Consider the following 23,409-nt stretch of genomic DNA (forward strand, 5'->3'; position numbering starts at 1 on the left):
AAAGTTTTGGATTTTGGAGCATTGTGTATATCAGATTTTTGAATTAGGGAAATTCAACGTGTATTGGCAAAAGTTAAACATTCCACTCTTTCCTGGAGAATCTAAGTCACTCTGACATAGAGAAGCAGTCTTGATTTACACCCCAGATGGCAGAGCTTCAGGTAAGAGACTGTTCACATCCATTCTAACTTTGTTGCTTATAAGGAAAAAGAACCTTGGGTTCATTTTATAATCCAATCCTGAAGTCTGCCCCTTTACATACAGCTCTCCTTTGCTCTAAGCCTATCAAAACACCACTTCATTTAAATTTCACCTCAATTCCATTTTATTCAAAATATTACAAAAACTCTTATCTTTTCTTTTGGTGAGATGCCCTAAGATTTCTCTGGCGTGTGGTTTTCCTCATTGCAATGGGTCAGTAAACCTGAATTTGTCAGATGACGGGTTTGTTCCTGTGGTCTGTGGCTGATCCGGCTAGAACACTGCCAATTCTTGAGACTTATTTGGAAAAAAAAAATTAAAAATGGATCAAGATGAGAGCTATGGCAGAGCTTGCTAGTAGAATAGAACTTATGTATATATTCTTTGGGGCTTTATTTTCAATTTCTGATAAGGTGTTATTATATAAATAAGTTATAGATCTGGAATCTTTTCTTTTTGTGATTTAAAGTCAGAATTTAAAAGTTACTTATACTCATTTGTGGTATTGTTTGCAGCACTAGTTATTATAATATGATACAAATGCAGATAGATAACAGTGATTCATTAGGTAGCAACTCATAGGAAAAACTCTTCTAAATGGGGAAACTCATTCCTTTTCCAACACAATGAAAACTACTGAGGTTGATATACAGAGAAAATAGGGTATTATGCTTTGTTTCCGTGAGAGCAACATGCATTAAATTGTAAAGCTAAATTTTAAAAGTGCAAAAAAGTACCAATAAGACCTTATTCCACTATTTTTTCATGGACCTCCAAAGTTAAATGTTATGGAATATTCTCTCCTGCCAGCCTTTGACATTAGTTTTTTCTTTCCTGAGAGGTAGTAGAGGTGCTTTCTGCCTCCTTATCTTTCATCATAGAGTGGCGAAACATTGGGGATATGATTTATCTGGTGCCTTTTCCCATCTCCCTTGAGTGTTTTTGTGGATCCCTTGCCACCATATGCTTATTCAGTGCTGCCTTGTGTTTATTGCCATCATGAATAGAGTAGTTGTTACATCATTCATGATAATTATTCTTCAAAGGTTAATCATGGATTGCTTAGCCACTCTTAAATATATTAGAATCATACTATGACTTGAGGCTGACTGAGCTGGAGAGATTGAATATTTACACATTGAAAGGTAATAATGCTCCAAAATAAAAAAGCAACTGACAAAGGACTTTTTGTTTTGTTTATCTGCAATGTATTTCTTATTCTCAGTCCTCTGTTTATGACCAGTGATTTGGCTTGAAGGATGTTTATTTAGCACTTAATTTAGTTAGAAGGAAGATACGGAGATATGGTTCCTGCCTTCCAGTAACTTGTTATCCAATGTGAAAACTAGAATGTTTATGTAAGTAGCAGCGTAACTACGGAGAACCCATTGAGCAGAGTGTGTGTGCATATGTAGGTGGTGGTGCTGGCAGTAAGGAACGGTGATGGCTGTGACTAGAAAGACTTAATTCATGGGTCACTGAAGATCCGCCTTTGACTATTTACTCCGAAATACTCTGGGTTGGGAATATCTAGGTAGGATGCTGTGTGAAAGAATACACATAGTGCAGAGTGGCTGATATAGCCTAATTTATATTTGGTGGGTTCCATAGAAGCTGTGAGTTCCACTTCCCTTGGGATAAGGAAGTAAAACTTCAGATGAGCCTTCAAGACTGGCTAGGATTTTGCTAGTAGAATAAGAGAATGGAGGGTATTCCACATGAGGATAGTATAAAAGCAAAGGTAGTATGAAAGTACTAGGCCTGTTTGGAAGTAGTAGTTTGATTTGTCTAGAGTAGTATGCTCTATGTGAGCATGGTGGGAAATAAGAAGTGGAAAACTGATGATAGTTTATGGAAAGCCTTAAATACTAGCCCAAAGCAGCCAGGCCCAGTAGCTCACGCCTGTAATCCCAGCACTTTGGGAGGCCGAGGCGGGCAGATCAGCTGAGGTCAGGAGTTCACGATCAGCCTGGCTTGGTGGCTCGCACCTGTATTCCCAGCTACTTGAGAGGCTGAGGCAGGAGAATCACTTGAACCTGGGAGACGGAGGTTGCAGTGAGCCAAGATCACACCACTGCACTCTAGCCTGGGTGACAGAGCAAAACTGCATCTCAAAAAAAAAAAAAAAAAAAAAAAAAAAACTAGCCCAAAGGTTTAGATTTACCCTGTAAAACAGTGGGATTTCGTTTGTTTTTACAGGTTAGTAACATGGTCAGAGTATAACTGTAGGCAGATTCAGTGTACACAGGCAGATGGGAGAGAAGCCCTGCTGGTAAGAAGACATGTTACTGTTGTGACAGCCATGCTTGAGTTATGTGCAGAGGGAAGGAAGGGGTGACTGCATGAGATTTTAGGGTGGATAGAACTTAAAACGTGATTGATAGGTTACAAGGGATAAGGGAGAGGTACAATATATGTAAAAATTGAGTTTATGGGAAGAATAGGTTTGTTGTTTTGATTTTAGAAACTCATTTTCATGAGTTTTATACAGCTATGGTTTATGCCTATGTAACCTCAAGAATAGATCAGGAGCTGCTAAAAAAATTATCTTTAAATCAGATCTGGTGAGAGAACAGAAAGTTGAGAGATTAAAAACGTCTAAAATTAGAACTATTTTATTTAACTTTTTTTCTTTTTTGGGATTTTTTTTTTTCTTTTTCTTTTAGAGACAGGACCTCACCCTGTCACCCAGGCTGGAGTATAGTGATGTGATCATAGCTCACTGCAGCCCCAACTCCTGGGCTCAAGCGATCCTCCTGCCTCAGCCTCACTACTGGTTGGTATTAACAGGTGTGCATCACCACACCCAGCTAATTTTTTAGTTTTTTTTGTAGAGACTGGGTCTCGTTGTGTTGCCCAAGCTGGTCTCAAACTCCTGGCCTCAAGTGATTGTCCTGCCTTGGCCTCCCAATGTTCTGAGATTACAAACATGAGCCACTGAGTCCAGCTAAAACTATTTTAAACAATATGTCATTGTTCTTGTTGGTGGGCGTGATAAAAACAGAAAAATTTTTGCCCATTGTATTCTTCACTTCCCTTAAAATCTACACCGTGCTCTATTTTTCCTTTTTCTGTCCTTACTCCAGAAACATTTTTTGAGTCTACTATAATACTTACTTTACATATAGAAACTGTAGGGTTGCTGCCATAATTTTTAGTAGGCAGGGGGCGCGATATACTCCAGAGGATTTTCACTAGAAATTCAGTCCTGAGTTACGGGTACCTTCCTTATTTTGGGCCTTCCATCAGAACCACTCGGGTAAACCTGGCTCTCAAAAGAGCTGGATCCAGGTAAGAAAAGGAGACCAAACAGGTTCATAGGTCAGGAAGCTCAAGTTAAGCCCTCCTTCCCTGACTACCTGGACGCAATCCGTTTGCACTAGAGAATGTTTTCTCAAATATTCCTTTAAAATAAGAAAGGAGTGTAACTGGTTCTTTGGGATGAAAAAAATCTTAATTCTTTTTATGTACAAAGCACAGATATATGTATGTATATATGCATAATAAATAAACATGCAGAATATCTGTGGTATTAAAATTTCTTGGGGAGAGGCATTAGGAAAACAGAATTGGGAAACACAGCATTAGGGTAGACATTTTTTCTTTTTATCTTAAAGTTGAGGTCTCACTATGTTGCCCAGTTTGGATCAAACTCTCACCTCAGTCCCCCAAATATCTGGGACTACAGGCTTCCAACACCATGCCCAGCTCTAGAGTAAGACTTTTTTTTAGGGAGCCAGGGCCATGGTTTCTTTCTTTTTTTTTTCCTTTTCCTTTTCTTTTTTTGTTTTTTTAGATAGAGTCTCATACTGTCACCCAGGCTGGAGTGCAGTGGCACAGTGACAGCTCACTGCAGCCTCAACCACCCAGGCTCAGTCAGTCCTCCCATTTAAGCCTCCCAAGTAGCTGGGACTGCAGGCTCACACCACCATACACAGCTTATTTTTAATTTTTCTACAGATGAGGTCTCACCATGTTGCCCAGGCTAGTCTGAAACTCCTGGGCTGAAGCAGTCCACCTGCCTCAGCTTCCTAAAGTTCTGGGACTACAGGTGTGAGCCACTGTGCCTGGCTTCTTTTTTTGTTTAGATAGTTTGAGCAAGGGAATTTCTACTTGGCTTTGTGGAACCCAAGTTCAAAGGCCATTCAGTAACAATGTATGTAAATGTAAGTGATACTTATCTTAAACATTAATCAAGAACACTTACTAAAATATAGCCAAACAAATAAATAGACTCTAAGTTATTTTTATGAGGTGAAGTATTTGAAGGGTTGTTTTCTTCATTCTCATTTCTGAAAAAAATACAAATATTGCTGTTTTAATCATTTTTTCATTTGTTTTGAAATAACTAGGAATCAATAGAATTATTAGATACTTCCTTTGTATTTCTGTGTTATTGATCAGGGCTTTAATATTTCTTCAAAAATTCAAAGTTGGGTGCTGCTTCTGTGGTTTTAGAAAAGTTTTTTCTAATTTTATGTTGTAATTACTTAAGCCAATTTCTTATCTTTTTAAAGATTAGCCAGTGGGTTTCAAGATACCCTGATAATTTAATATAGTGTTTCAGAGTATTTCCTGGTACTCCAGTAGTTTGACACAGTAATTGACAACTTAAGAGAAGTTGGAATGTTAGCCATAGATTACTGTGTAAACCAAAAAATAAAGTTCCAAGGCCTCCCAACCATCTAAATGAACCCCTCCACTGGGCCAAAGGCATTCCGAAGTTACCCTGAAAAATTCAGGCCATGATGGAAGCAGAGGTGGAACTACGCCCTCTTCCCTTTCGGAATTCAGGGAAAGCTGACTGGTATTAACATCAGTACAGATCTTACATCTCAAGAGAAACATTTCGTCTGAAATTTCGTCTGAAACATTTACGTCTGAAGAGACGCCTACTACCTGGAGGTTTCATCTGCATGATAAAACCTTGGTCTCCGCAACCCCTTATCAGAACCCAGACATTCCTTTCTATTGATGATAACTTTAAACCAATTGCCAATCAGAAGATTTTAAAAATCTCCCTCTAACCTGGAAGCCACCACCTCCACCCCCACCCCACCACCCTGCTTCAAGCTGTCACACCCTTCTAGATCAAACCAATGTAAATCTTAAATGTATTTGATTGATGCCTCAGGTCTTCCTAAAATGTATAAAACTAGGCTGTACCCTGACCACCTTGGGCATATGTTCTCAGGTCTCCTGGGGACTCTTTCATGGGCCATTGGTCACTCATATTTGGCTCAGAATAAATCTCTTCAAATATTTTACAGAGTTTGACTCCTTTCATGAACAACTGAAGTACTGTTAATTTCATTTATTGTTTCTACCATATGAAATGGAGTTTAGAAATTATGTATTTTGAATGACACCACACATGAAATTAAAACTTAATTTGAAATTGACTTTAAAACACTTTTACATGTAACGTAGATGTATGTTCTCACTTCTCTGTGTTTAAAATAGAATGGAAATGGGAAGATTTGAGAGTGAAATACCCATAACAGTGGCATGAGAAACCTTGTTTATTTTTCGTAGTCTAAGCTTACATTTTTCTCTTAGCTATCGGACATTTAAAAAATTACTATGGCGTAACCCAAAAATAAAATTCTAAGCCCCCCAACCGACTGATGGAGGCTCTCCTCAGCCAAGGGCATTCCAAAGTTAACCTGAAAAACTAGTTCAGGCCATGATGTTACCATCATAATGAGACTCCGACATCCTCATTATACCCTCCTCCCTTTGGAATTCAGGCTCAGCTGACCAACATTAACATTTAAATAGAGATCTTAAGACTAGTGAACAGACTTTTTATAGCAATAAGACACAGAATTCCAGCCTGACTCTAGTATAGCATCACATGACAGATAGCAGGCCCTGAAAGAAATAGAAGTATTTTATCCCAAGTATATTTCTTTGATATATTTTGAAATGGTCCTGCAAAGCCGTCTCTTGTGGGGGAAATCTGTATTCTATAGAGGATTCATTTTTCCTTTCCAGGTCTTTTTCCTGATCCAGGAGAGAATTAACTGAGTCTGGCACTTCATAGGTCTGACAAAAGCTCTGAAGTCTGCTACCTGGAGGCTTCATCTGCATGATAAAACCTTGGTCTCTGCTACCCATTTTCTTTTTTTTTTTTTTTTGAGACAGAGTTTCTCTCTGTTGCCCAGGCTGGTGCAGGGGCACCATCCTGGCTCACTGCAAGCTCTGCCTCCTGGGTTTATGCAATTCTCCTGCTTCAGCCTCCCAAGTAGCTGGGATTATAGGCATATGCCATCACGCCTGGCTAATTTTTGTATTTTTAGTAAAGATGGAGTTTCACCATGTTGGCCAGGCTGGTCTCGTACTCCTGGCCTCAGGTGATCCACCCACCTTGGACTTCCAAAGTGCTGGCATTACAGGCGTAAGCCACCGCACCTGGCCCACCTTACACGTTTTGATTGATGTCTTATGTCTCCCTAAAATGTGTAAAACCAACCACTTTGGGCACATGTTCTCAGGATCTCTTGGAGCTGTATTACAGACCACTGGTCATTCATATTTGGCTCAAAATAAATCTCTTCAAATATTTTAGAGTTTGTCTCTTTTTATCAATGATGGTAAAAACGTCACATGATACCTATTCTGTTAACAAATTTAAATATTTAGTACAGTATTGTTAACTATAACCATTATGTTATACATTATGCTCTAGAATATTTTCATCTTGTGTGACTGAAATTCTTTACACATTGAACAGCAATTCCTAATTCTTCCTTCCCCCAGTCTCTGGCCATGACCATTCTGCTTTCTGGAGTGCAAATGTCTCTTTGAGATTCTAATTTCAGTTCTTTGGGGTATATACCCACAAGTGAGATTGCTGGATCATATTGCATTTCTATTTTTAATATTTAGAGGAACTTCTGTACTGTTTTCCATAGTGGCTACACCATTTTACATTCCCATCAACAGTGGATGGGGGTATTCATATCCTGGACAACACTTGCTATTGTCTTCTTTTTTTTTTTTTTTTAATAATGGCTATCTGAACAGGTGAGAAGTGACATTATGTTTTTGATTTGCATTTCCCTGAAGACAGTAATGTTGGGCATCTTTTGATACAGATCTGTTGGCCATTTGTATATCTTTTTTTGAGAAATTTCTGTTCAAGTCCTTAGCTCTTAAAAAAAAAAATCCCCAGTATGATTACTGTGTAAATGACAAAAATTGTATACTGTTTGTTTACAGTTTACAACATGGTATTCTGATGCATATGTATGTTGTGAAATGATCAAATCAAGCTATTTCATATATCCATCACCCGTTCAACCATAGCTCTTTTTTTTTTTTTTTTTTTTTTTTGAGACAGAGTCTCACTCTGTTGCCCAAGCTAGAGTGCAGTGGCACAGTCTTGGCTCCCTGCAACCTCCACCTCCTGGGTTCAAGCAGTTCTCCCACCTCAGTCTCCAAAGTACCTGGGATTACAGACACCTGCCACTATGCCCAGCTATTTTTTTGTATTTTTAGTGGAGTCTGGGTTTTGCCATGTTGGCCAGGCTGGTCTCAAACTCCTGACCTCAGGTGATCCACCCACCTCGGCATCCAAAACTGCTGGGATAACAGGCATGAGCCACTGCGCCGAGCCCTTTGCTCATTTTTGAATCCAGTTATTTGGTGGGTTTTGTTTTGCTGTTGCATTGTAGGAGTGCCTAGTAACCCCTCATCAGATATATGGTTTGCAAATATTTTCTTACATTCCATAGGTAGTCTTTTAATTCTGTTTCTTGTGCTGTGCGGAAGCTTTTTAGTGGTGGAATTTCAGTTGTCTGTTTTTGCTTTTGTTGCCTGTGCTTTTAATGTCATATCCAAGTAATAATTGCCAAGACTAATATTATGAATGTTTTGGCCTGTGTTTTTCTATAAGAGTTTTATAGTTTCAGGCCTTGCATTTAAGTATTTAATTAATATTCAAGTATTTAATAAATTAAAGCTGAATTTTTTGTGTATGTAGGATAACGTCCAATGTCATTCTTTTGCATGCTGCCATCCAGTTTTTCCCAGCACCTTTGTTGAATACTGTTTTATCCCATTGCATAGTCTTGGCATCCTTGTGAAAGAGGATTTGACCTTATATGCATGTGTTTATTTTGGGTTTTCTTTTCTCTATTCCGTTGGTCTATATGTCTGTCTTTATGCCAGTGCCATATTGTTTGATTGCTGTAGCTTTGTAATATGTTTTGAAACCAGGAGTGTGAGACCTCCAGCTTTTATTCTTTTTTCTCAAGATTGTTTTGGCTATTTGGCGTTCTTTGTGGTTCTCTCTAAATTTTAGGATTGTTTTTTCTATTTCTGAAAGAAAAAAGTTGCTGTTTGTTTTCCAGATTACATTGAATTTGTAGATCTCATTGGGTAGTACAAACATTTTAACAATGCTCTTTCAGTCCATAAACATGGCATGTCTTTACATTTATTTTTCTAATTAAACGTTTTGTAATTTTCAGAGTACAGGTCTTCCTCCTCCTTGGTTAAGTCTATTACTAGGTATTCTTTTTGATGCTGTTGCAATTGGGATTATTTTCTTAATTTCCTTTTCAGATTGTTGTTAGTGTATATAAATGCATTTGACTTTGTATCCTGCAACTTTGCTGAATTTGTTTATTAGTGCTAACAGTTTTTTTGTGGAATCTTTAGAGCTTTCTATATGCAATGTCATGTCATCTTCCAGCAAATATAATGTTACTTTTTCCTTTTCACTTTGGATGTCTTTTATTTCTTTTTCTTGTTTCTGGCCAAAGGACATTTAACATGATCCAGGATAAAGAATCAGAAGGATGAGAATTATTCCAGATGTATCAATTCTAAATAAGAGCTACTTATTTCAAAATAATATCTATTAGAAAACTGTTCCTTCATGTTTATTTTTTCAGGTGAATTTAAGTATAATTTTTTCAGGATTCAACTGGCATTTTTATTGGAATTACATTAATACAGTTATTAATTCATAAGGTACTTGCTGTCTTTACCATAGTAAGTTCTTCTATTCAGAAGGGAAGTGTCTTTTGTTTTTCTCAGGTCTTTTATCTCACAGAATACTTTGCTTTCTTATTTTCCTTTAGTCATCTTTATTTCTGTCTTCTACATGTGTAACATCTTCATGACTCTAATAAGCTAACATGGTTTTCCAGAAGCATCTTGACAGATGTCATTATAATGAAATAATTATTTGCAGTATCAAACAGCTGTTTAACATGAAAACTAACAACAGAGCAGATTCTGTTTTAAATGATAATTTAATAATATTAAATTAAATATTTAATATTTAAATAAAATGTAGTTTAAATAATCATTTTAAAGATTTTAAAAGCAAGTTTAAACTTTGTATGGAGCCTATGGGTTTTAAAGCTTATTCTTAGGTACACAATTTAATTTGACATATTCTAATATGTTATTGAAGGATTTTACAAAATTGTTTCTGCCTTTTTTTCAAGTGTTTGTTGTCCAGGAGCACAGTCATATATAGTAAATAATGAAAATTTTGTATTTCTACTGTTTATACCACCTTATTTTTTTTTCTTTTGGGTTTCAATTGGTTATTACCTTTAGAATAATTCATTAATTCATTTCTATTGAAAGAGTCTAATGTGCTAGGGAAACACACATATAAGTAAACATATAATATGTTAAGTGTGGTACATGGGGAAAAATAGAGTAAGGGGGCATAGAATTGTGACTATGGGTAGTTGCTATAATGTATATTATTATAATATCATATTATTACATAAAACGTGATATAATTGCTATAATGTAGAGACAAAAGGGTGTGGGAGAGAGAGGGAAAGAGAGAGAAAGAAAGAAACAGAAGAGAAACGGGAGGCAGAGACAGACAGATTTGCCTGAGATGATACAACTAGTAAGTTGTGAAACCAAGTTTCATAATTAGATATTCTGATTTCAAAGTGCATATCCTTAATAGTGACACTGTGCTAGATATGTAGACAAGGCCAGCAACAAAGTATGGACTTAATGTGACAGAAATAAGGGACCTTTTCAGGGTTCATCTTTAAGCTGTTATTGTTTTGATTGTTGATATAGTTTAGCTGTGTTCCCACCCAAATCTCATTTTGAGTCATTCCCATAATCCCCACATGTTATGGGAGGGACTTTGTGGGAGGTAATTGCATCATGGGGAGCAGTTACCCCCTGCTGCTGTTCTCGTGATAGTGAGTTAGTTCTCATGAGATCTGATGGTTTTATAAGTGGCTTTTCCCCCTTTTGCCCATACTTCTTCCACCTGCCACCATGTGAAGAAGGATGTGTTTGCTTCCCCCTCTGCCATGATTGTAAGTTTACTGAGCCCTCCCCAGCCATGCCACACTGTGAGTCAGTTAAACCCTTTTCCTTTATAAATTACCCAGTCTTTGGTAGGTCTTTATTAGCAGCACGAGAATGGACTAGTACAGTAAATTGGTACCAGGAGTGGGGTGCTGCTGTAAAGATACCTGAAAATCTGGAAGCAACTTTGGAATTGGGTAACAGGCAGAGGTTGGAACAGTTTGGAGGGCTCAGAAGAAGAAAAGAAAATGTGGAAAAGTTTGGAAGTTCCGAGAGACTTGTAGGGCTCAGAAGACAGAAAGATGTGGGAACATTTGGAACTTTCTAGAAACTTGAATGGCTTTGATCAAAATGCTGATAGTGATATGGACAATAAAGTCCAGACTGAGGTGCTGTCAGATGGAGATGAGGAACCTGTTGGGAACTAGAGCAGAAGTGACTCTCGTTAGGCTTTAGCAAAGAGAGTGGCGGCATTTTGCCCCTGCCTTAGAGATCTATGGAGCTTGGAACTTGAGAGAGATGATTAGGGTATCTGGTGGAAGAAATATCTAAGGAGCAAAGCGTTCAAGAGGAAGCAGAGCATAAAAGTTTGGAAAATTTGCAGCCCAGCAATGCGATAGAAAAGAAAACCCCATTTTCCTCAGGAGAAATTCAAACCTGCTGCAGAAATTTACATAAGTAACAAGGAGCCAAATGTTAATCACTAAGACAAGGGGAACATGTCTCCAGGGCATTTCAGAGACTTTTGCAGCAACCTCTCCCATCACAGCCCTGGAGGCTTAGGAGGAAAAAATGGTACTGTGGGCCAGGCCCAGGGCTCCCCCTGCTGTGTGCAGCCTAGGGACTTGGTGCTCTGCATCCTAGTCGCTCCAGCCGTGGCTAAAAGGGGCCAACGTATAGTTCAGGCCATTGCCTCAGAGGGTGCAAGCCCCAAGCCTGGCAGCTTCCACGTGGTATTGAGCCCACAGGTGCACAGAAACCAAGAATTGAGGTTTGAGAACCTCTGGCTAGATTTCAAAGGATATATGGAAATACCTGGATGTCCAGACAGAAGTTTGCTGCAAGGGTGGAGCCCTCATGGTTCTGCTAGGGCAGTGCAGAAGGGAAACATGGGGTTGGAGCCCCCACACAGAGTTCCCACTGCAGCACTGCCTAGTGGAACTGTGAGAAGGTGGTCCTCTGGATCTCAGAATGGTAGATCCACTGACAGCTTGTACTGTGTGCCTGGAAAAGCTGGAGACACTTAATACCAGCCTGTGAAAGCAGCCAGGAGGGGAGCTGTACCCTGTAAAGCTACAGGGGTGGAGCTGCCCAAGGCCATGGGAGTCCACCTCTTGTTATCAGCATGACCTGGATGTGAGACATGGAGTCAAAAGAGGTCATTTTGGAACTTTAAGATTTAATGACTACCCTGTTGGTAGTCATTAAACTTTAAGATTTAATGACTATCCTGTTGGATTTCAGACTTGCAAGGGGCCTGTAGTCCCTTTGTTTTGGCCAGTTTCTCCCATTGGAACACCTGTATTTACCCAATGCCTGTACCACCATTGTATCTAGAAAGTAACTCACTTGCTTTTGATTTTACAGGCCCATAGGTAGAAGAGACTTGCCTTGTCTCAGATGAGACTTTGGACTTGGACTTTTGGGTTGATGCTGGAGTGAACTAAGACTTTGGGGGACTGTTGGAAAGACATGATTGTGACTTGAAATGTGAGGATATGAGATTTGGGAGGGGCCAGGAGTGGAATGATGTAGTTTGGTTGTGTCACCACGCATGTCTCATCTTGAATTGTAGTTCCCATAATCCCCATGTGTTGTGGGAGGACCCAGTGGGAGGTAATTGAATCATGGGGGCAGTTACCCTCTGCTGCTCTACTCGTGATAGGAGGCCTATCTTTATAATGTATTTCTCATGAGCCTTGAACAAAGTTCTTTAAATCCTTTGGATTATTAATGTATTAAACTCTACTTTTTTCTTACCCAAATCTACATTTTTTATTTACCTTTAAAAATCGAGTATGTGGAATTTTTCTTTGAATTTTTTTCCCACAAAAATGTTGAATTTAATTTGACCATTCTCACAATCACATAGAGTTGACTTAATAGTACAAAATGATACACTTTGGATCAGTAGTATTTCATGGGAAAGCTGCAGTTGAAAACCTAAAGCCACTAATACATTCTATTAGAAATAAAAGGAATAATATGTAGGCAATTAATTATATAAAACATGCTAACAATTGGATGAAATTAAACCAAAAGCTGATATTCTGGATTTACAGTCATCATAGAAAGGAATTATGTGGTGTTGTAGATTGATTCAGTCAACAGTTCTTTATTGATTACATCTTTGGTACTAGGGGTACAAAGATGATGAAGACATAATCCTATCCTAGAGGACTTTGTATTCTAGTGAAGGCAAAGACATGCAGACATCAATGTAATATAATAAAAGTGCTCAATACAAAGATCACTGTAGAAGTTATGATGCTTGTAGTTATCTGTAACAGAAACCCCAGCTGAAGTGGCTTAAACAATACACAGAGTTTATTGGTCATGTACAGGTATATCTGAAAATTACAGAGACAGGTGAGGCTTGCTGTAATAGCTCAGTATGCTTCCTTTTACCTGTTTCTCCTCAATGCTTTCCACATGTTAACTTTATCCTAAGGCTGACTCCCTTTGAGGTTGTATCATGACTACTAATAACTCTCAGGGCTACCCCCAGAAAGAGAGCTTTTGTCTTCCAACCATCAAACTAAAGTCTTGGGTTCACTCTGACTAGATCAACTTTTATTGTATGCAACTCTTTCACTAGATTGACTAGTGAAAAGTATAATTTTGGGTTGAGTGAGAAACTAAAAGTCCAGAACTTCCAAAGTACCTAGTATACCTATAAAAATTGGTGTTAGTCTTATTTTGGCTTTATTATTCCTAATTTTGATTTCTTCTAATATACAGAAAATCAGGAATCCTTAATGGTGGGAAGTAAATTGATAAGATCATAGTTCAATAATTTTCCAAATTTTTGAAAGCCTAAAAATTATGTCTTTGGAGATTTGTGATTTTGTGCTCATATCAACGCAGAAATTAAGAACCCAACATAACAACTGTCTCTTCTCCATTATTTCTTTCCTTGTAACTGGGACAGTAAGGTGGATTTTGATATTGGGTTCACATGGTTCATGGTTGGTCTGTTTCAAGTCTCAATTACATTTGCAGTAGCAAAATGCCAAGGCCAGAAATGTCAGGGCTTTACCACAATGACCTTATACTTATGATTTGAGCAGTAACTGGGGAAGCCTTCTGTTTTTTACTTTGCTGCTAATTTACATTTAATCAGGCTATTCATAGTATATAATACTTTAAAAGCTGAATTAGTAATACAAAGCTACTTTTATTTCAGAGTAAGCACTTCCATTTGTTCTCTTTCTGCATAGTCTCTGGTTCACCACATTTGCATTCACTGCAGTTCTGTTTCTCTCCATGACAAGTGTTCATTCAGGAGCCACAGCATGTGACACTGCTATAGGATTGCCAGATCTTATTTTAGAGAATTTGGACAAGGAGGCAGTAGGAGAGAGATTATTTGCTAATAGTCTGACCAGGCTAAAATACAATCCCATTCTGCATTATAACACAGTTGGAACAAGGCACTCAAATACAGGATAAGCCTGTGAATGTGGGCCATCTGGTAATCCAGTACTGCTTGAGTGTAGGCCTCTCAGCTCTACAAACAGCCTGTGGAGATAAATTTGACACACTTGGTGTATAAGGGTTCCTGCCCTAACTTAAAAAAGAATTACTTCTTTGTGCTAAAATTATATTAAATGTTACTTGGAAATAAAGGAAAAAGTAATTTACATTTCCTATTGATGGATTATACGGATGATTATGTCCAAGGCATAATAATAATAGCAAATACTTGTATAAAGCATACTCCATGCCAGGCACTGTTCTAAGCATTTTACATGTATTGGTTCATTTAACCCTTACAACATTCCTATGAGATAGGCTATTATTATTTTACTGAGGATGGAATTGGCACAGAGAAGTCAAATAATTTACCCAAACTCACACAGCTTAGTGTGGAACAGAGTTAGGATTTTAATCCAGAAAGTCTGGGACCAGAGTTCATGCTTTTAAGCACTATGCTATATTTTCTCTCAAGTCAGGACTGAAATTGTCATTAAAAGTAATACCATTAACTTATTGGCTATGTTTTATTTATAACTCATTAATTATGTTATACTTATTAATAGGTATAATTATTTTATTGTGTTTTGAAATAAATGAGCATTTTGAAACTTACCTCTAAATATTCAACATGCTTGTTTTTTATTCCAGGAGAAGACTTTGCAGTTGTGCAGCAAGAAATTATTATGATGAAAGACTGTAAACACCCAAATATTGTTGCTTATTTTGGAAGCTATCTCAGGTATATTGTTTGTTTCCCTTTTGAAAAGCAATAATGATTTCATCACCTAATGCATTAAACAAAATAAAGTTAGTTTTAATACCATGTTTTGTAGTTTTTCCTCATGCTTTGAAGATAGGATATTTTCATACCAATGGAATTTTTACTTAGGACCTATGTTAATTCTGTAACCAATATTACAGTCGTATGACTTGGGAATTCTAGATGTGCTTTTAGTGAAAATGCTGGCAAGTAAAAACCTTACGGTTAGTCTTCCAGTGGTGGACTAGCGATGTAAATATGCCATTCTCTTGCCCCTTTCTTCTGGACTTAGGTCAGTGTAGAGTCAGGAGCATCTCTTCCAGCTAAGTGTTTATCAAAAACTTTTTTTTAATTTTGTGCTTCTGGTCTAAGAGTACTATATTACCTTATCTCTTTCCTTCATTGTATCCAAAGAACTAGGAACTATAATCATCTCAGTAACTTATTTTTCCATGTCCTAAAGTGAACTTAGGACTGTGAATTTAGGACTGTGAATTTCCTTTCTCTTACTTTGTTTTGGTAGCCAGACCCAAGCCAGGTTCTTAGGTTATATTGCATAGGCGATCACCTTAGGGTCAAATCTTGTTTTCCATTCACTTCTACATGCAGCTGTGAGTTGATCACTGGTGACCTAGTTGTTTTTAAGCTTCCTCCAAGGGAAGATTAGAGAATATTTTACTATTTTTTTCCTTTCTTTCTTTTGTGGGGGCGGGACAGAGTCTCACTCTGTCACCCGGGCTGGAGTGCTGTGGTGTGATCATGGCTCACTGCAGCCTTGACCTCCCTAGGCTCAGGTGATCCTCCCACCTCAGCCTCATGAATAGCTGGGACCACAGGTATGTACCACCATGCCCAGCCTTTTTTTTTTTTTTTTTTGAGGTGGAGTCTTGCTCTGTCACTAGGCTGGAGTGCAGTGGTGTGATCTCGGCTCACTGCACCTTCCACCTCCCGGGTTCAAGTGATTCCCCTGCCTCAGCCTCCTGAGTACCTGGGACTGCAGCCACGTGGCACCATGCCCAGCTAATTTTTTGTGTTTTAGTAGATGGGGTTTCATCATGTTGGCCACGATGGTCTTGATCTACTGACCTCGTGATCTGCCTGCCTCAGCCTCCCATAGTGCCGGGATTACAGGCGTGAGCCTCCGCACCTGGCCTAATTTTTGTATTTTTTATAGAGACGGGGATCTCACTATGTTGCCCAGGCTGGTCTCAAATTCCTGAGCTCAAATGATCCACCTGCCTCGGCCTCCCAAAATGCTGAAATTACAGGTGTGAGTCACCCTGCCTGGCCTTTCCTATGTATTAAGAAAACTCTTCAGTTTTTCTTCAGCATACTTTAGCAACATCCAACATACTGTAACTTATTGCAGGTTCCCATTTTCATATGATCCAGGTACAAAACACTTTTTCTCTTCTCTTTTGGGCACAACAGAAAAGACTAGGGTATTCTGCCCTGTCATCTTTCTAGCTTTTGAAAAACCAACTGGACCTGCTGTTCATGGTTGTAACCACTCTTGTACAGCTTTGATTGCCCCACCTTGGTTAAGGTAGAGGTGTGGGAGTTTTTTTGTTTTTTTGGTTTGTTTGTTTGAGACAGAGTCTCACTCTATTGCCCAGGCTGGAGTGCAGTGGCATGATCTCAGCTGACTGCAACCTCCCGGACTGGAGTGCAGTGGCGTGATATCGGCTCACTGCAACCTCCACTTTCCGGGTTCAAGAGATTCTCCTGCCTCAGCTTCCCAAGTAGCTAGGACGATAGGCACACGCCACCACACACAGCTAAATTATTTATTTATTATTATTTTTTTTTGAGATGGAATCTCACTCTGTCACCCAGGCTGGAGTGCAGTGGCGTGATCTCAGCTCACTGCAAGCTCCACCTCCCGGGTTCAAGCCATTCTCCTGCCTCACCTTCCGAGTAGCTGGGACTACAGGCGCCTGCCACCACACCCGGCTAATTTTTTTGTATTTTTAGTAGAGACGGGGTTTCACAGTGTTAGTCAGGATGATCTCGATCTCCTGACCTCGTGATCCACCCACCTCGGCCTCCCAAAATGCTGGGATTACACGCGTGAGCCACTGTGCCCGGCCTTTTTTTGTATTTTTAGTAGAGACGGTGTTTCACCATGTTAGCCAGGATGGTCTCAATCTCCTGACCTCGTGATCCACCCGTCTCGGTAATTTTTTGTTTTTAGTAGAGATGGGGTTTCACCATGTTGGTCAGGCAGGTCTCGAACTACTGACCTCAGGTGATCCACCCTCCTCGGCCTCCCAAGGTGCTGGGATTACAGGAGTGAGCCACCGCGCCCGGCCAAGGTGTGGGTTTTATAGAGACTTCAGGGAATTAACTAACCCTTTTCACATAGGGATAGGTACTACCCCCAGGTCAGTGGCTGTTACACATTTTAAATGGGTTCTTTAGCAGCCAGTTTAAAACTACTTATATGGTGAGTGAGTGAAACAGCAACCTAACACAGACAGTTTCTCCATCAGTTTGTATGTTAGGAAGCCTACTCAGCACAGGCAGTTACTGTATAAGTTCAAAGAAATATTCTCTTAAAACCATTGAAGTTCATGATACAAATAATTGATTGCTGCTAATACATGATACAAATAATTGATTGCCACTTCAAAACAATTTGTTTTACTGCTTTTGATCCTAACAAAATGACCTACCTACTAGGCTCAACTAGGAGAAGTATTACAAAGGTTTTTTTCCCCCAAGGGCAAGCTGGTCTTTAAATGAGCATTTTTTTTCACCAGGGACATTCATCTAAGAGTATCTCTCAAACATGATCTGAATCTTCCAGAACTATGGAACCATCCAAAATCTAACCTGTTATTCCAGGATAACCCCACTCATTTATGTGGCACCGTTGGTATGGTAAAATGAGCATGATCTTTTTGCCAGAGACAAATCGTATCTTTGGTAGTTAAGAGGTTAAGTTCTGGAGACAGATTGTCTGGTCTGAGACCTGGTTCTATCACTTATTAATCAATTATTTAACCAGTTTGTGCCTCTGTTTCCTCATCTATAAAACAGAGATGATAATAATATCTACATGACAGGATAGGGGTGAGTACTTCCTGGGTAACTACATGTGAAATACTAAGAATAGTGCTTAGAATGTAATAAATGCTCAATAGGTATTTGCCGCTGCTACTACTACTATTGCTGCTGCTGCTGCTGCTGCTACTACTACTACTTCTTAACTTTTTAAAAGTATCATTATTTTACTGCCTCATTTGATCTTTCAGCAACCTGGGTAGCAGTATAGCTGTGGTAGAAATTATTTCCATTTTACAAATAAGATTCTTGAGAGAATTTAACATCTAAGTTTTTTATTTTATGATTTTGCTTCATTCCAAATACAAAAAGCAAAATTACCCAGAAACCAAAGTAAAACAGACAAAAGTAGGATCATTTTTTTCAGTAAAACTATGTTCTTTTTAGTGTTGTACAATCTAATATTAAGAAACACTGATTTAAATATATTATTTTATTCTGTAAATGGGTATAGCTGATCAAAGTGGTTTGAAGGTAAATAGTATTATAATGTAGGATAGCAATTAATTTTATCTCTCTCTTGCTCTTTTCTTCTGTAGAGATTCTTCCCTTATTCCCTAATTGAAGTTCAGGCTCAGCCAAGGTTGGAGTAGGGAATCCTAATGATTAGACTTGTAGGATGTTAGAGCTGTAAGGGACTAAGAGTTGTTGTCATACAGCCCATTCTGTTGTCATACAGCCCATTCTGTTGTCATACAGCCCATTCTCGGTTATAGATGAGAAAATGAAGTGGGGGATAAATGACTTACTTAGTCTATCCAACTTCTCATTAGTGGCACTGGGATTTAATCCTGGCTTTACAGGTAGCTAGTCTGATGTCTTTTTTGGCATACTGTATTGCTTAGCCCAGAAAGGCCAGATTTAGTCTCAGAGGGAACATGATTTCTTGAATTCTTTCTCATTACTGAATGACTTTACAAAGGAGGATCTTGTTTGAAATTGATAAAAACCCCGTAAAATATATACTGTTCATTGCAACATTCTTCCTTCTATGTTGTTGCTATTACAACCTGTATAACAAATTCAGACAAAAAGTTAAGGAAACTGAGCAAATGTAGTTTGACCATTGATAAATTTCCCCCTCAGAGAATCAGATTTACCCTATGAATTTTCTTAGTAGATGACTAGCATATAATTAAGTTTCAGAAGTCCATTTTATATCAGGGTAGCTGTGCTCGCTTATGAAGAAATACTGAAACTGAGCTTCTATAAAGCAGAATACCTGGCATTCTTCTTAACAAGGCCTTTCCTACTCCACTGTTCAATATCATTAATATACCTACAATAAAAACTAGATAGACAAAGCATTAACATTTAAAAATTTTAAATAGTCCCGGTTTGGTATGTATTTGTATCTGAATATATATGTTTGTGTATTTATAAAACAACAGAATTAAATCATCATAGACTTATTCTTTACAATTCTTTTGGAGCTTAACTATTACTTCTTTTAAACTAAAGATGAGTTTAAATTAATTTCAGGTTCCTTCTAAGCATTCCTTAGCCCAGCATGTCACTTAAGAATAAGTTAAGAAAATGGAGACATTCCTCTCAAGCTTGAACTCAATAAAGCTTAGGGGGAAAAACAATAAATGCTCGTTTTTTTTTTTGTTTTTTTTTGAGACAGAGTCTGGCTCTGTCGCCCAGGCTGCAGTGCAGTGGCAGGACCTTGGCTCACTGCAACCTCCACCTCCCGAGTTCTAGAGATTCTTCTGCCTCAGCCTCCCGAGTAGCTGGGATTACGGGCGCACGCTACCACACCCAGCTAATTTTTGTATTTTTAGTAGAGACGGGGTCTCACCATATTGGCCAGGCTGGTCTTGAACTCCTGACCTTGTGAGCCACCACGCCTGGCCAACAAATGCTCCTTAAACAATAAGCCAGTAGAAGATTTGATCCATACAGTAAAAACTATTTAGAATAGATATTTTTAAACTTTTGGGCTGGGTGCGGTGGTTCATGCCTGTAATCCCAGCAATTCGGGAGGCTGAGGCAGGTGGATCATCTGAGGTCAGGAGTTTGAGATTAGCCTGGCCAACATGGCAAAACTCCCATCTCTATTAAAAATACAAAAAATTAGCTGGGCATGGTGGTGCATGCCTGTAGTCCCAGCTACTAGGGAGGCTGAAGCAGGAGAATCACTTGAACCCAAGAGGCAGAGGTTGCAGTAAGCCAAGATCACTCCACTGCACTCCAGCCTGAGTGACAGAGCGAGACTGTCTCAAAACTAAAGTAAAATAAATAAACCTTTGAAGTACAGAGTACTAGTTTAGATGAGCATACTTTACCTCATAACAACTTAAATAAGTAAATCACCACCATTTACAAAGTGTTTATACATTATTTCTTAGCATGTAGAGTGCAGTGTTGATTTCCACAGATACGAAGATATCTAAAACCTAATCCTTCCCTTTAAGGAGCTTATAATCTAACAGGAGAAGTAGGCATGAGCAAATAATCGTAACATAATATGCTAGATGCAGTAATAATTTAGAAGTAAGGCACAGAAGTGCTAAGGATGATAGACTCTCTGATTTTTGTCAATGTAGGGGAATCAGAGAAAGCTCTGTGAATGATGTAATTCCCAAATATTGGGTGTTAAAAGATTGGTAGATATTTATGTGTATAGAAAATTGGAATTTTTGGCAAAGGGAACACATGCATGAAAAACCGTGACATATTCAGGAGACAGCTACTGGTCTCACATTAGAGCCTGAGACGGAAAAGGGGGTACATAGTTACTTCTCAGTATGTGCAGGGAATGGTTCCGGAACCCCAGTGGATACCAAAACCCATGAATGCTCAAGTCCCTTATATAAAGTGGCATAGCTATGCACATCCTCCAGTTTAAAATTATCTCTAGGTGACATATGATACCTAACACAGTGTAAATGCTATGTAAATAGTGTAATACTTTATTAATTTGTGTTATTTTTATTGTTGTATTATTTTTATTTTTTCCCCTCTGAAAATTTTCAGTCTCCGGTTAGGTGAACCTGCGATTGGTTGAACCCCACAGGTGCTGGACCTGTGGCCTCCAGAGGGCCACGTGTAGTTGGAGTAGATAAGGTTGTGGAGATATGGGCAAAAATGAATCTTTTATCCCTTAATTAGGACCTAAGGGACTGAGCATACTTGCTGAAAGATTTTAACAGAGTTAGTATATTCTGTGGAGGATGGACCTAGGGTGGAGGGGATTAAAACAGGCAATTTAGTTAAACTAATTACGGTGTATTTATTACAGTAATCCAGGAAAGAGATGTTGGACTCTTGAGTTATATAAAACTGGGAAAAAAATTTTTCTAGAGCCAGAGACAGTGCTAAGAAGGGAAACAACTGGATCTTAACTCGAAATATATTTATGAATATCTTTTTGAATACTTAGAATATGAGAATAAAGATTACAGTTAAGTCACTTTATACCCAGCTACTCTTGCTTTTAAAAAGGGAACTTTCTAGTTTAGGAATATTTTACATTTACGAAAAGTTGCAAATAGTACAGAATTCTCTGTATTTCCTTCACTCAGCTTTCTCTGATGTTTACATCTTACGCAACCATGGCACACTTTTCACAACTACGATATTAACATTGGTGCGATACTATTAGCTAAACTCAGTATACTTATTTGGATTTTATCAGTTTTCTGTTAATGTCTTTCTCTTTTCTGTTTTTGAGAGGAATTAGGAATATATCTGAAAGTTGATGTTAATTTGTTACTTGTTTAAGCCAGGGTTTCTCACCTTTGGCACTATCAACACTTAAGGCCAGATACTTTTTTGTTGTGGGAAGTAGTCCTGCGCATTGTAGGATGGTTGTTAATATTAGTACCCCTGTCCTCTGTTAGTTACCAGTAGCACCCTTTCCCCCAGTTGTGACAACCAAAAATGTATCCAGGCTTTGCCAAATGTTCCTTGGGGGACTCAGTCACTCCCAGTTAAGAACCACTACTCTAAGCAAAAAAACTTTGGTGAAGTTACAGATACCTTCCTTTACCAGTATTGCTAGGATATTTTCTATAGATCATTAGTTCTGAGGGATACAAATATGTATTTTGTAAAAAAATGGGTGTATTGAAAAAATAATCTGGGTAAATAGTACATTAAACAGAATTAGAAGTTTTATTTCTTCTTTTTCTTTCTCCTCCATCTCCTCCCCCTCTCAACTTTTCCCATCCCCCTTCTCCTCTTTTTTCGCTTCCTCCACCTCTTCCCACTTTATCTTCTTTCTGGTACCCTTCATCCTTCCATTTTGTTACCTCTCCCTTCTCTTCCCTTCTCCCTCCTCTCTCTCTCCAACCGCCTTCTCACTACAGGATTTCTCAGAGCCTTTAATATACCAGTGGCCTTGCTAATTTTCAAGAAAAGACTATGTGATATTTTTAAAAACTGATTTAACTCTACAGTGGTTTCTTTCTAGAAGCATACTTCATGTAGGATTGATGTTCAGTGGCCCACCCTTTGGAAATATTATGCTGAACACTGGGGGATTATTAGGTATAATTATAGAGAAATAGATCAGCTTGTATCCCCCTGGGTACAGCATCCTTACCCCTCCTTATTAAAGGGAAAGCAGATGGTATAGGTTACCTATAAATAAATTTGGAATGCAATGATTTTTGCTTATTAGTAATTTTTAAATCAACCAAAAAAGTTTAAAATTTTTCTTCACGTTAAATAAGTTATTTATATTAAAACATCTAGCAGTTACTAAACTTTGTTTTTCTCATTGATGATTAAGGTTGAATTATTTTGCTGAATATAGTGGAATAGCCATTGCTTTGGTCAGCAAGACAACAACTCACAGTACAGTACAGGAATCAGGGGACTGCAGTGTACAGGCTAGCTACCCATCCTCTCCCAGGGAGGAAGACTCGGTGTGCCAACTTCAGGCAGATATTAGAGAGTTGCTGATCCTCAGTAGTCTTGGTCACATTTTATTTTGCTGTTTAAATTATGCTATATTTGAGAAAAATATATAAATAATTATACTTAGTTTGGTCAGTTTTAAGTCTGTGATGTGTTACAAAATGTGGGAAGATTAAAAAGTGTGTTTTAGGAATTATAAGAATTTCAGAACCATAAAATAGCTATTAGAATTTTGGTCCCTGTATGCTCTGGTAGACATCAAAATAGTTAACTTTTCCCCCTCTACTTAATTTTCTGTTTCTTATAAGATAAATAATTTTACGAAATGAGAAAAAAGAATTCTGAGGATTTGTTGAATCAGGACGTTAATACTGATACATTGAATATTTACTTCAGTGGTTAATTTTATTTCAATTCAGATACCTAGGGACAAAGATTTTATAATTGACCTGCATAAAATGGGCTGATTGACTCAAGTCCTTTCCTATTAGGCATATGGCTTAGTGAAT

General features: G+C 38.3%; 1 protein-coding gene across 13 annotated transcripts in view; it reads left to right on the forward strand.

Annotated features, from left to right (window-relative positions):
• MAP4K3 (mitogen-activated protein kinase kinase kinase kinase 3) overlaps window positions 1-23,409 on the forward strand; it is a 187,367-nt gene that overhangs the window by 65,198 nt on the left and 98,760 nt on the right. For all 13 annotated transcript variants that reach the window (XR_010149572.1, XR_010149573.1, XR_010149574.1 and 10 more), the window contains one exon: window positions 14,857-14,947. Coding sequence is in view for 10 of the 13 variants with exons in the window: in XM_016948387.3 (XP_016803876.1) it covers window positions 14,857-14,947 (91 nt within the window). In the remaining 3 variants the exon portion in view is untranslated. The remainder of the gene's footprint in view (window positions 1-14,856; window positions 14,948-23,409) is intronic.

This window comes from Pan troglodytes, chromosome 12 (genome assembly GCF_028858775.2).
Source record: "Pan troglodytes isolate AG18354 chromosome 12, NHGRI_mPanTro3-v2.0_pri, whole genome shotgun sequence".
NCBI lineage: Eukaryota > Metazoa > Chordata > Mammalia > Primates > Hominidae > Pan > Pan troglodytes.